Here is a 12166-nt window from a genome sequence, read left to right on the forward strand (position 1 = left end):
AATAAATTTATATTTTTTATTATACTGTATTAATACATTATTAATTATATATCATTATTATACATATACTTTGAATATTCAACTAACTTCTCAAAAACAATACTTGGTAATAAATGTGGCTTTATTTCATACTCTTGCAAATCTCACTGATTTCATCCCCAGTAAAGAACAGTTGAATTCTCATATCTACTGTTTTGAATTTATTGATTTGCCATGGATGTTGTATGTGTCCTTGCATGCACATGGAGGTTAGAGGACAGCTTGCAAGTCTGCTTTCTCCCATCATGTGGGTCCCAAGAATCAAACTCAGACCCACAGTCCCTCAGGCTTGGTTATAATTACGCACCCCACAACTTCCAGCCATTCCAACATCCTGTCTCACATCCACTTCCTAAATCAAATACATGCATTATTGCATCATGTGGAAAACAAAGTAGAAAATGGCACCCTCACCCCCCCCCAAAAAAAAAAAAAAAGAAAAACCACCTTGATTTCTCTCAGGGATCCATGAGCTGCATCTTGTGAATTACTGGCCTAACTTGTGCAAATAACAAGCATGAAATTGTAAACACACACCAACTGAATATACAAGTTTTTGATTAAGCCAGGGGGGACCTGTGCACCACTGTCCTTAGTCTGTGCAGTTGCAAGGAGCTGAGGCGAACACCCTTCCCCCACCTCCCGGGCTCATTCTCATTCTTGATGATTCATCTCCAGGATACTGGGCAAGCGTTGCTAGGCAACCAGACCAGTTCTTCCATTCTCTCCTCTACAGTGAATACTGCACCCTCTCTCCTGTCCTCTGCGGAGGAATCTAGACTGTTTAACGCAGAAGCTACTTGATAGCTGGCGTGCAGGAGAAAGTGAGGCAGTGAATCCAAACCTTGAGAGACATGACATTCTTTCACTGTGGGAACCGTATGAGTCCCTTCAAAAATATTCTAAAATATTTCAAACTATTAGAATAATAAATATTAGCTCCTGGGGGGTTTTAGCACTTCAAAAATAAAATTTAGCCACTATGCTCAAGAGTTTCATCTTAAAATGTTTAAAACCCGTCACCAGATACCACTTTAAATTTAATTTTAAATCGTGTGCTTGCTTCCTTATTAAACACTGCCATCTAGTGGCGACAAAGGCACTTCGTAATCTCATACTGGAAGAGAAAACAAGATACATTTAGACCTTGGGCAAATAAGCTTCCGTTTGCGGTTGGGTAGTGGTTGATGCCGAGGCTGTTTTCTTGCCCCAGGCCTGAAAATACGCAACCACGACTGCTCAGCCACAGCTGGGACGTCTGTATTAACCCCCTCACAAAGGCTCAAGGATCACGGATTGGAGGCTTCGACGAAGCCAAATGTTGTCTTTTACATAGAAATGGTTATTGAACTCGTGAGCTCACCAGCTGCGGTTGCCGGTGTAAAACCTGTACAGAATCAAGTCAGCTAAAAATTCCAGCATCTGCTGGAAAGTAGTGGCGCACGCACCCCGGAGGCAGACGCAGGCAGATCTCTGGAAGTTCAAGGCTAACCTGATCCACAGAGCTAGTCCCAGGACAGCCAAGGCTACACAAAGAAACCCTGTCTTAGAAAGAAAGAAAGAAAGAAAGAAAGAAAGAAAGAAAGAAAGAAAGAAAGAAAGAAAGAAAGAAAGAAAGAAAGAAAGAAAGAAAGAAAGAAAGGAAGGAAGGAAGGAAGGAAGGAAGGAAGGAAGGAAGGAAGGAAGGAAGGAAGGAAGGAAGGAAGGAAGAAAGAAAGAAAGAAAAGAAAAGAAAAAAGAAAGCCGGGCGGTGGTGGCGCACGCCTTTAATCCCAGCACTTGGGAGGCAGAGGCAGGCGGATTTCTGAGTTCGAGGCCAGTCTGGTCTACAGAGTGAGTTCCAGGACAGCCAGGGCTACACAAAGAAACCCTGTCCAAAAAAAAAAAATCTATGAATACCTAGATGTCGTGGCATGTGCCTTTAATACCAGCACTCTGGAGTAGGAGGCAGGATCTCTGTGGGTTTGAGGTCCGCCTGATCTACATAGGGTTCTAGGCCAAGTAGGGCTATGTAATGAAACCCTGTCACAAACAAACAAACAAAAAACGCAGATGGAGAGGGGCTTCTGAAGTCCCGCCCCTATCTGAGGAGCTAAAGGTAGTTAGTGGCAGGGGTGGCCACTGGTAAGTTTTCTATGCCTCAGGGGATGAAGCCCCCCCCCCCCCCCCCGCCCCACACACACACACAAACATGGCAGTGCTAATCGGATTTAGTGAGGTTTTTTTTTTTTTTTAAGACAGGAAGTAGGGGATATGACGAAAATATGTTGTGGGGGTGGAGAAAGCTGGAAGAAAGGGTGGGAATGGGTATAACCAAGATACATTGTATACATGCATGACACTCTCAAAAATAAAAAATAACTAAGAGCTGAAGAGATAAATCAGTTAAGAATGCTTACCGCTTTTCAAACAAACAAACAAACAAACAAACTGTCAAATGTATTAGCAGCAGAGGGAATTTGCTTCTCCCTGTCTCTGAGCCTGTCTGCGCCCCTCTCAGGCTCCTGTGCTTTATGACCTCCTCCAGCCAACTCCATCTTGAGTACCATCTAGGGGGGGCACTGAGTCACACAGCCACAGAGAAGGGCCACACAGCTTGAGTTACCACGCTACAAAGTAATACTGATGGGACTGCATGGTGGCTGCTGGGACTGCATGGTGGCTGCTGGGACTGCATGGTGGCTACTGGGACTATATGGTGGCTGCCATTACCCATTTTGGAAGCCCACTAGGCTGACCTGGACCTGAAGACCCCTGATGAGCTTCCTTCATGAGCTGGGACACCAGCTAAATCCCCACTGATACACACACAAACACACACAAAATAAATAAATAACCAAATAAATAAATAAATAAAGGTGTTGGGGGTTTTGGGTTTTTTGTTTTGTTTTTGTTTTTTATTTTTTGGGTTTTTTTGGTTTTGTTTTTTGTTTTTTTGTTTTCGTGTGTGTGTGTGTGTGTGTGTGTGTGTGTGTGTGTGTGTGTGTGTCTTTTAGAAAGAAAACTCTAGATGCTGGTGAGATAGCTCAGCAATCTGGCTGCTCTTGTAGAGAACCTGGGTTTGGTTCCCAGCACCCAGAGTGGCTCCCAACCATCCAAATCTTCACTTCCAAAAGACCTAACACCCTTTTCTGACCTCTGTGGGCACCAGGCACCCATGTGGTACACATACATACATTCAGGTAAAACACTCAAACACACAAAATAAATATGCCTAAAAATAAATGAAAAAGAAAATCCATGAAGCAAAATGGTACAATAGATATATTCCGTGCATGCCCACAGGGACTTTTAAAAAGAGAAAAGAACACTCATACCAATTTATATTTGACAAGGAGAATTTCAAATTATCGAACTGGCTAAAGGCAATCATTTTTCATGTAATAAAAGTCAGAATCTGGTTTAAACTGGCATTTATTGAGTGACTATTATATGACTGGTGTGCTTGGTGTTTTACATATGTCATTTAATCAGCAAGTTATAATAGTTCTGGATTTGTTAATATTGCATTGTACAACTAGTGCATACATAAAATAAATATTATAAAATACACTGATGAGTTAAATGACCAGATGCAGCAGTACAAAGCCAAGTAGCAGGTGAAGCTGCGCTTCATGGTTGACGAGGCCAAGCTGACAGACAGACATGGTTCCCTAGTCCACAAAGAACAGATATTCATCTTAAACATCCATCAAACAGTTATAAAGTCTGGACACGTTCTTGGCCATAGTTGAAACTTCACAAAACGTTTTGGAAGCAAACATATTACAGGTTACATTCTCAGAACAGAAAAATTAGACAAATGTGTTTCCTTTTGCGTGTAGGGGCCGGGTGCATGGGTGCAGGCGGGTTGGTTGCACGCATGTGAGTATGCATGTGTTCACCCATGCATGTGCTCGTGGAAATCACTGCAAGACGTGGGATGTCTTCCTCCACTGCTTCCCATCCTGTTGCCTAGAGACAGGGTCTCTCACTCAACAAGAATCTTGCCTTTTTGTTGAGACTAGCTGACCAGTGAGCCCCGGCCACCGCCTCCACCCAACCCTGCCTCCACCCAACCCCGCCTCCTGTGCTGAGATTACAGCACAGCCAACAGTGCATTATGTGGATCCCAGGGTTCACTCAGGTCTCCATGTTTGCAGAGAAAGCGCCCTTACCCACTGAGCCATCTCCCTAGCACCCCCACCATGCAAAAGTATTTTTAGAAAAAAAAATCTAAACTACTGGACTTTGAAGCTTTTACTAAGACTGCTACAAAAAAATGTCAAGACAAGCAAGGATGTAGATTATATAATGCCAAGATGTGGCCAAGGTTATATCCAGAAGGAGCTTTCTATTATTAAATATTCTATTGCAAATATGGAGAGAATCTAGATTAAGTATGCCACTTAAAAGGCAAACAAGAAATAAAAGTAGTCAGAACTAAGCACAGTATGTATATTCTACAATTTAACATATTAAAAAATAACAAAATAAATAATAAATATAAATATTTATAATTTTATAATTTATAAATAAATATAAATAAAGCCAAACACTAGATCCTTGGAATAAAAAGTAACAAAAGCCAGATAAGTGTTTAGTAAAAGCAAACAAATAACAAGGACGCCACAATGGCAAGTTAAAAGAAAAACAGTGATAGAGAAAAAATGCAGGGGATCTTTTGTTTAATTATAAAAATAGTGTTCATAATTAAGCTTATAATCTCAAAAGGCCTACAGAATGAAGAATTCTCTAAAGGATAAAAGACTATTATAAATTATCAAAATGAATCCAAGAAGTAAAACAGTACTCATAAGCTACCAAGATAGAATTATCATAGTAATGGCTTATGATAATTCAAACTGCTTTCCAAACATCATCTGAGATTTCCCTCTCACAAATCTCGGAATTGATCACTGGTGAATTCTTTTTTTTTAAAAGTTTAAGATTTATTTTTTAATTATATGTATATGTGTGGGGAATATGGGTGTGTATGTGCATATAAGTGCCATGCCCCCAGAGGCCAGCAGGGGGAGTCTGAGCCCTGGAGCTGGCATGACAGGTGCACTGCCTGATATGGGTGCCAGGAAGCAAATTGCAAGGGTGATACACACTCTAAAACGTGAAGCCGTCTCTCTAGCCACAGTAAATTCTTTTCAGCTGTCAAAGACCTGATATTTCTCAAGCTACATAAATTATTCAAAAGCATAAGAAATTACTCAGATCTCTCAATGATGTAAGGTTAAACCATGAGACCAAAACTTCACAAAAATAGCACCAACTTAAGACACCAAGATAGAGGCAAGTGTCCTCATATAAAATAGCAAGAAAAGGGGGTCTATATGGAAAGATTGCACACACTGAAGATGCTATGATAATGGCTGGAAAGATAGCTCCACAGTTAAGAGTACTGGCTGCTCTTTCCAAGGATCCAGGTTCAGTTCCTAGAACCCACATGATGCCTCAAACCATCTGTAACTCCCATTTTATGAGATCCAATACCCTCTTCTGGCCCCCACAGGAACCAGGCACATGTATGGTACATTGACACACATGCAGACAAAATGATAAATTGTATAATGATAGTTTTATAAAAGACAGAGATGGTTCAACATTGATCCTAAGTTGCTCATTTTTTAGCTTCTCTAAAGAGATGTCTTCCAATTCATAATGTCTTATAATCAATTCTCATTTTTTTCTTTCTCAGCAGTATATAAAACTTCTCAATAGTGTGCAAAATAATGTGCTTTTATAATCAATGATGTATTCATTTAAATAAATTTTTGTAATACAGAAACCTCCTAATAAAAAGTTTTATGGGAAAAAAAATAAACTCATGAAGCTATAGACACAGCTCAGCAGTTATGGGTACTTACTGCTCTTACAGAGAACCAGAGCCCGGTTTCCAGCACCATTCAAGCAGCTCACAATTGCCTACAACCTTACCTTCAGGGGCTCAAACGCCCTCTGCTGGTTTCTGCAGGCACTGCACTCACAATAACATACACGCAGAAGAGACGCACACACACAACATAATTAAAAATAAATCTTTCAAATAAATAAATTACAAACAATTATAAACTCCTCTCAATGGATGTATTAAAGGCATTTCTTAATTCTCGGTATCCATTCCCGGTTTCTAGGCAGGACAGTTTCTTAACATGACGCGGGACTTGTGTTTCCATCCAGCGGCTGCTGTGGTAGTTAAATGTGAAGCATCATGGGCATCCCAGTTAAAACCAAAAATAAGAACAGCACACATACTACCAACACGATGGTTGTCTGCTGTGGAGCCTTGGACCACTCCACAAAGCCCTGAAAGGGGAGGAAAGAGGGGGCGGGGAAGAGAATATCAGCAGTGAAAAGGAAGGAGGTTGACACCATTGAATACAGGAAAATATGAGCATATGATTAAGGGTCTACCAGCAGAGAAGCTGTTGACGTTTAAAACTGCATGGCAGAATAACCAGATATTCAATACACATATGGAAGCAAGCAACGTACCTGTGTTTTGAAGAATAAAAATTTCAGAGTAAAGGATGAAAATTGCAAAATATCACTGTATAGAAAGACTTGGCTCTGTGACACGGGTGTGTGGTTCATCTACCTTACTGTACTCATTTTAAATATAACAGCCTCCTTGAACTTTTTCCCACATGTTTATGGTGTGTGGCATGCATGTTCACATGTGTATGGGCACACATGTATATATACGTGTGTGTGTGTGTGTGTGTGTGTGTGTGTGTGTGTGTGTGTATGCGCACGCAGCCATGTGCATTTACATGCATGTGGAAGCCTGAAGTCAACATTAGCAGCCTTCTTCAGTTGATCTCCACCTTATACAAGGAGGCAGGGGCTCTCAATTGAAGCCAGAACTTGGTGACATAGGCTAGTGCAGTTAGGCTGCTTGCAGCAGGGCTTCCCCAGTCTCTGCCTTCCACATTCAGAGTGCTAGAATTACAGGCAGATTGCCACATGCACCCAGCATTTACATGGGTTCTGAAAATCCAAACTCCATCCCTAACTCTTGTCAAGTGCTTCTCCTCTGAACATTCCACGTCGCTCCTTCAGACCCCTCCTCTGAGACATGGCATCGGCTTTTGTTTTCCTCCACACATATTCAAGCCATCAGCAAATGCTGTTGGCTCTGCCTTCGAAGCATTCCCAAAGTTAATCACTTCCTTTTGTTCCTGTCACTGTAGCCAAGGACATCACCACAGCATCCTCTCACTACAGACAACTGTCTTCTTTCTTAAAAAAAAAAATCCACTTTAGTTCTGTAAACTTTTACTTTTAATTTTTATTGTATATGGGGAAGGGCATCTTGCCTGCATGTATGTCTGTATCCCATGTGTGTGCCTGGTGCCCCAGGAGGCCAGAAGAGGGATTCAGATGCCCTGGAACTGGAGTTACAAATGGTTATGAGCTGCCATGTGAGTGCTGGGGATTGAACCTGAGTCCTCTGGTTCATTTAAAGTTAAGAGCCAGCACTCTTAACTGTTGAGCCATCTCTCCAACCCCAGATTTATATGAAATTACTTTTATATGTGTGCCTGTTGGTGGTAGTGGGTTCTGTACACATAAATGCAATACCCACAGAGTCCTAAAGAGAGCACTGGATCCCCTGGAGCTGTTGTTACAGGTGGCTGTGAGATCATTGACATGGGTGCTGGGAACGGAACTTAGATCCTCTGGGAGTATGGAAATCACTCTTAATCATTCAGGCATCTCTTCAGCCTCAGGTACCTGCTTCTAAGTACTCAGACTCATTTTTCTCTTCCCAGGTAAGACGGTGTTTGTTATGGTCTAATTCTGGATATCTCCTACAGACTCCTGCTTTGAGTGTTTGTTTACAGCCAGCTGTGCTGTTCTGGGAGGCTGCGGAGGCTTCAGGAGATGGGTGCGAGCTGAGGAAAGCAGATCTGGGTATAAAGCTATATAAAGCCCTGAGTCCTGATTCTGTTTTGCTTCCTTGTTTTTTTTTTTCTAGGTAAATAGCCTCCACCATATGCTCCAGCCTCCGTCAACTGAGCTGATGCACCAGAGCCGTCTAAAATCATGAGCCAGAATAAATCTTGCCTCTGTGGCATCAGGTGCTGTGGTAGTGATGACATGAATGGTACCTAGTACGTTGTTCCTTCTAAAGTCAAAGAAAATTTGAAAATGACCAATATGCATTAACATGTGTGTGTTTTCTGTATTACTCTATTTTAATAAAGCTTTTTTACTTTACATCCTGATCACAGCTTCCCCTCCTTTCTTTCCTCCCAGTCACTCTTTCCCTCCACATTCCTCCTTCCCCCTTCCCTTTCTCCTCAGTGAAGGGGAGGCCTCCCATAGATATCAACCTGCCTTGGCATATCAAGTTGCAGGAAACTGCAATTGGGATGTTAATTGATGAATTAATGGGAAAACATCTAAAAATTATTTTTACAAACAGTCTCATGTAGCCACGACTGACTTCGAACTCACTACATAGCCGAGAATGAGCCTTGTGCTTCTTATTTCCTGCCACTACTCCCTAAGGACTGGGATTACACATTCATGCTGTGAGAGAGATCAAACCCAGGGTTTCAGTGGGAGAGAGGGGGTGACTGCATGAAGGGGATGGGCGGATGGGTAGGCAGGCAGATGGATGGAGGCATGCATGGCATTATAGGTGGGTTGGCAAGTGAGTAGACGAATGGGTGGATGGATGGATAAGTAGTGTGAGTGAATGAATGAGTTGATAGGTGGGTAGATGAGTGGTGAATAGGTGACTAGATAATGGATAGATGGATAGATAGATAGATAGATAGATGAATAGATGAATAGATGGCTAGACAGATGGATGGATAGATAGATAGATAGATAGATAGATAGATAGATAGATAGATAGATGAATAGATGGCTAGACAGATGGATGGATGGATGGATGGATGGATGGATGGATGGATGGATTGACTATGAGTGGAGAGCTATGGATGGTTTGTGTGCATAGAGATACACACATATCATATGGGGACCTCCACTATGTCTGACCACCACAGGGATGTGGAATATCTCCTGCCAGAGTGCACTTGGAACTTCTGAGCAGTGAAGTCATTCCAGGCTGAGGAAGGAAATGTAACAACTCCCTGAGATCTTCAGGGTAACATTTATAATAAAGGAAATAATCCCTATACATACCTGGGAGTCCTCGGACTCATCGTCTTCCTCTACTGAGCTCCATTCCTGAGACAGCCCAGTCTCTTGGGAAGACAGATCTGTGAAGGTAAAGGAGCAGAGAAGACGATGGCTGTGAACGAGCAACCAGACACGGAGGTTAGGCTTCCCAAGCCTTCTCCATGGCATCCTCTCCCCTCTGTACCAATGACCTGACACATTTAAACACACACATATTCACATGTATATACACACACATACACTCACAAGCACATGTATATGTATACAAACACACACACAAATACACACAGATATATAAATGTATATACACATATACAAACACATACAGACAGATAATACATATGTACACACATATTTACAAACATACAAATAGATAGATAGATAGATAGATAGATAGATAGATAGATAGATAGATAGATAGATGGATGGATGGATGGATGGATGGATAGATAGATAGATAGATAGATAGATAGATAGATAGATAGATAGACAGACACAAGCACACACACACACACACACAGTTTATGTGGAGCTGATAACATATCAGGCCTGAATTCTGATCCTGCAGCTGACTACATGACTAAAACTGGGCCATCTGATGGGCTCCTCCATTCACCTGTCCAGAAGGTAAAAGCTCTCTCTAATGGGTTTCCAGCCAAGATCTGAGTGAGGGAGCAGAGAAATTATTCCAGGAGCTCCGCTACCTTCCACAAGAGAAGCTTCCAGGGAAGAATTCTCCCCACAGTTACCACCTGTGCATCCTTCTCAACCCTGAGCTGAAGAAAGTTAGTAGACATTGTTTTGTTTTATGAATCTCGGTTAGCCTGGAAATCTCTAAGTCAGGTGAGCCTCACACTCATGAGCAATTCTCCTGCCTCCGCCTCCCAAGTACTGACAAGAGTCAGCCACCATGCCTAGCTTAGAGTCTACTTTTATTTTCTTTTAACGGGGTGAGTGGAGGCACACACCATAGCACATGTGTGTAGGTCAGAGGATGACTTCTGGGAATCAGTTATCTCCTACCACGCTGAGGTCAAACTCAGGTCATCAGCCTTAACAGCAAGCATCCTTATCCACTGATCCAGCATGCCGGCCCAGGGGTCTGTCTTAACTGACCTCTTACCTTTCAGTTTTGACTTCCTAAACCAACCTGTGTTCTAGAAAACAACTAAAAACAGTCTTAATGCCCTTAACATCTCTGACATTTGGGCTGTATAATTATTAGAGGGGAGGGCCTAAATCATCCATTGTGGGTAAACAACACACACTCTTTTGTTAATAACCTCAACTGTGGGTTCCCTATCTGAGATGAGAAGGGGTGTGAGTGTGTGTGTGCATGTGTGTACGTGTGTGCGTGCGTGCATTGCGTGCGTGTGTGCATGCGCGTGTGTGTGTGTGTGTGCGTGTGTGCGTGCATGTGTGCATGCGCGTGTGCATATATATGTGTGTGTGTGTGTGTGTGCGTGTGTGTGTGCATGTGCGTGTGTGTGGTGTTTCCACATGAAGTTTCATACAACCCCTTAGTCATCCTGGCCTTGACCATGCCATACTTCAACCTATTGCGTAGGAACATCAAGTTGCCAGCAAAGGCTTTAAAGGTGCCTAGGAGGGCTGGACAGACGGACGGAGGGATAGAGGGCTGGACAGACGGAGGGATACAGAAATTCTCGGTGGTTGAAAGCAACCACATCATCACAATTGCCTTTAACTCCAGCTCCAGTGGATCCTGTGCCTTCTGGCCTCTGTGGGTACTTGCATGCACTTGCTCATACACAAGCACACACACACACTCACACAATCCTTTTAAGTTTAAGTGTTTAGGTATCCCAGCATTCCCTGTTCCTCACTATCCTACAAGGACCGATGAGAATAAACCAACCCAACATGTGAGGAAATCCACCTAAGAAACAGGTCTGCCAGCCCCCTATGATCCTACAGGCAAGTGCAAAAACAGACAACAGAGGAAATGTCCCCTGAGGTCACGTCAAACTGCTGACCCACAGAATTATAAACCCATACATGCTTGTTGCATCAAGTGACTAAACATTATGCAGAAAAGAAAAGAAAAAAAAAAAAAAAACAAAACAAAAAAAAACAAAAAACCGGCCAGTTCAGCATTCCACAAGTCAGTGGGTGACAGAAGGGATGTTCAGCTTCTCCTCAGTTCCACCAAGATCATCTCCCTTGCCCACCTCCCCCACAGGACCGCTCACCTTTCTCATCGCTGTCACAGCTGGAGGCCCCAACCTCCACAGCCTCCCAGTCCTTGGGGAAGGTGGAGTGGCATGGCTTCTCCCAGGCCCTGCTGTCCCGAGGCAGTAATCCCTGTGTCTGCTCAGTCCTAAGGCTCTGCATCTCCTCAGGAGGAGGCGTGGCTTCCAAGGCAGGCTTTTTCTTTTTTACTTCTCTAGTTCCAGTGTCCTGTGAGGGTTCCTCAGGTACAGGATTCAAAACCTAAGGACTGACAGACACAAGATCATCCAGTGATTGGTGCTAGGTGTGGTGCTGAACCCTAGAAAGAGAGCAGGGGGCCAGAAAGATGGTTCAGTAGTTTAAAAGGAAGGGTTTACTTTTGACTCACAGTCTGAAGAAGCGACCTATCACTTGGTGGGGGAGGGGCACGGCTGCAGGGGCGTGAAGCAGCAGGTGGCCTTGCATGCACAGTCAGGAAGCAGAAGGTGGCAGATCTAGTGTTCAGAGTTTTCCTTTTTATTCAGCCCTGTATCCCATTCCCTGGATGGCAGGTGTCATTCAGTGTGGGTTTTCTAATCAGTTAAAGATGTCTGGAAACATCCTCGTAGACATAGCCAGAGGGTTTCCATGGTGGGGAAGGAGACAGAGTAGAGTAAGAGAATAAAAAACAGGCTTAAGTGTTTGGTTTTTTTATTAATAGGAACAGTTGTGGGGTAACTACAGTTGACCTCAAGTAACTGAACACTCAGAACCACAAATAGGCTTTTGAACATTCTTGTATAAAGAA

General features: G+C 42.9%; 1 protein-coding gene across 2 annotated transcripts in view; it reads right to left on the reverse strand.

Annotated features, from left to right (window-relative positions):
* Positions 1-3435: 3435 nt before the first annotated feature.
* Smim17 (small integral membrane protein 17) overlaps positions 3436-12166 on the reverse strand; it is a 15818-nt gene continuing 7087 nt past the window's right edge. The window contains exons 2-4 of one of the 2 annotated variants that reach the window (XM_076927605.1): positions 11400-11640; positions 9190-9266; positions 3436-6336 (exon numbers count right to left, since the gene is read on the reverse strand). In XM_076927605.1, the coding sequence (XP_076783720.1) occupies positions 6226-6336; positions 9190-9266; positions 11400-11541 (330 nt within the window). In that variant the 5' untranslated portion in view covers positions 11542-11640 and the 3' untranslated portion in view covers positions 3436-6225. Of the gene's footprint in view, positions 6337-9189; positions 9267-11399; positions 11648-12166 lie in introns of both variants that reach the window. The other variant, XM_076927604.1, reaches the window with a different exon arrangement.

The sequence above is a fragment of the Arvicanthis niloticus genome, chromosome 30 (assembly GCF_011762505.2).
Source record: "Arvicanthis niloticus isolate mArvNil1 chromosome 30, mArvNil1.pat.X, whole genome shotgun sequence".
Taxonomy (NCBI): domain Eukaryota; kingdom Metazoa; phylum Chordata; class Mammalia; order Rodentia; family Muridae; genus Arvicanthis; species Arvicanthis niloticus.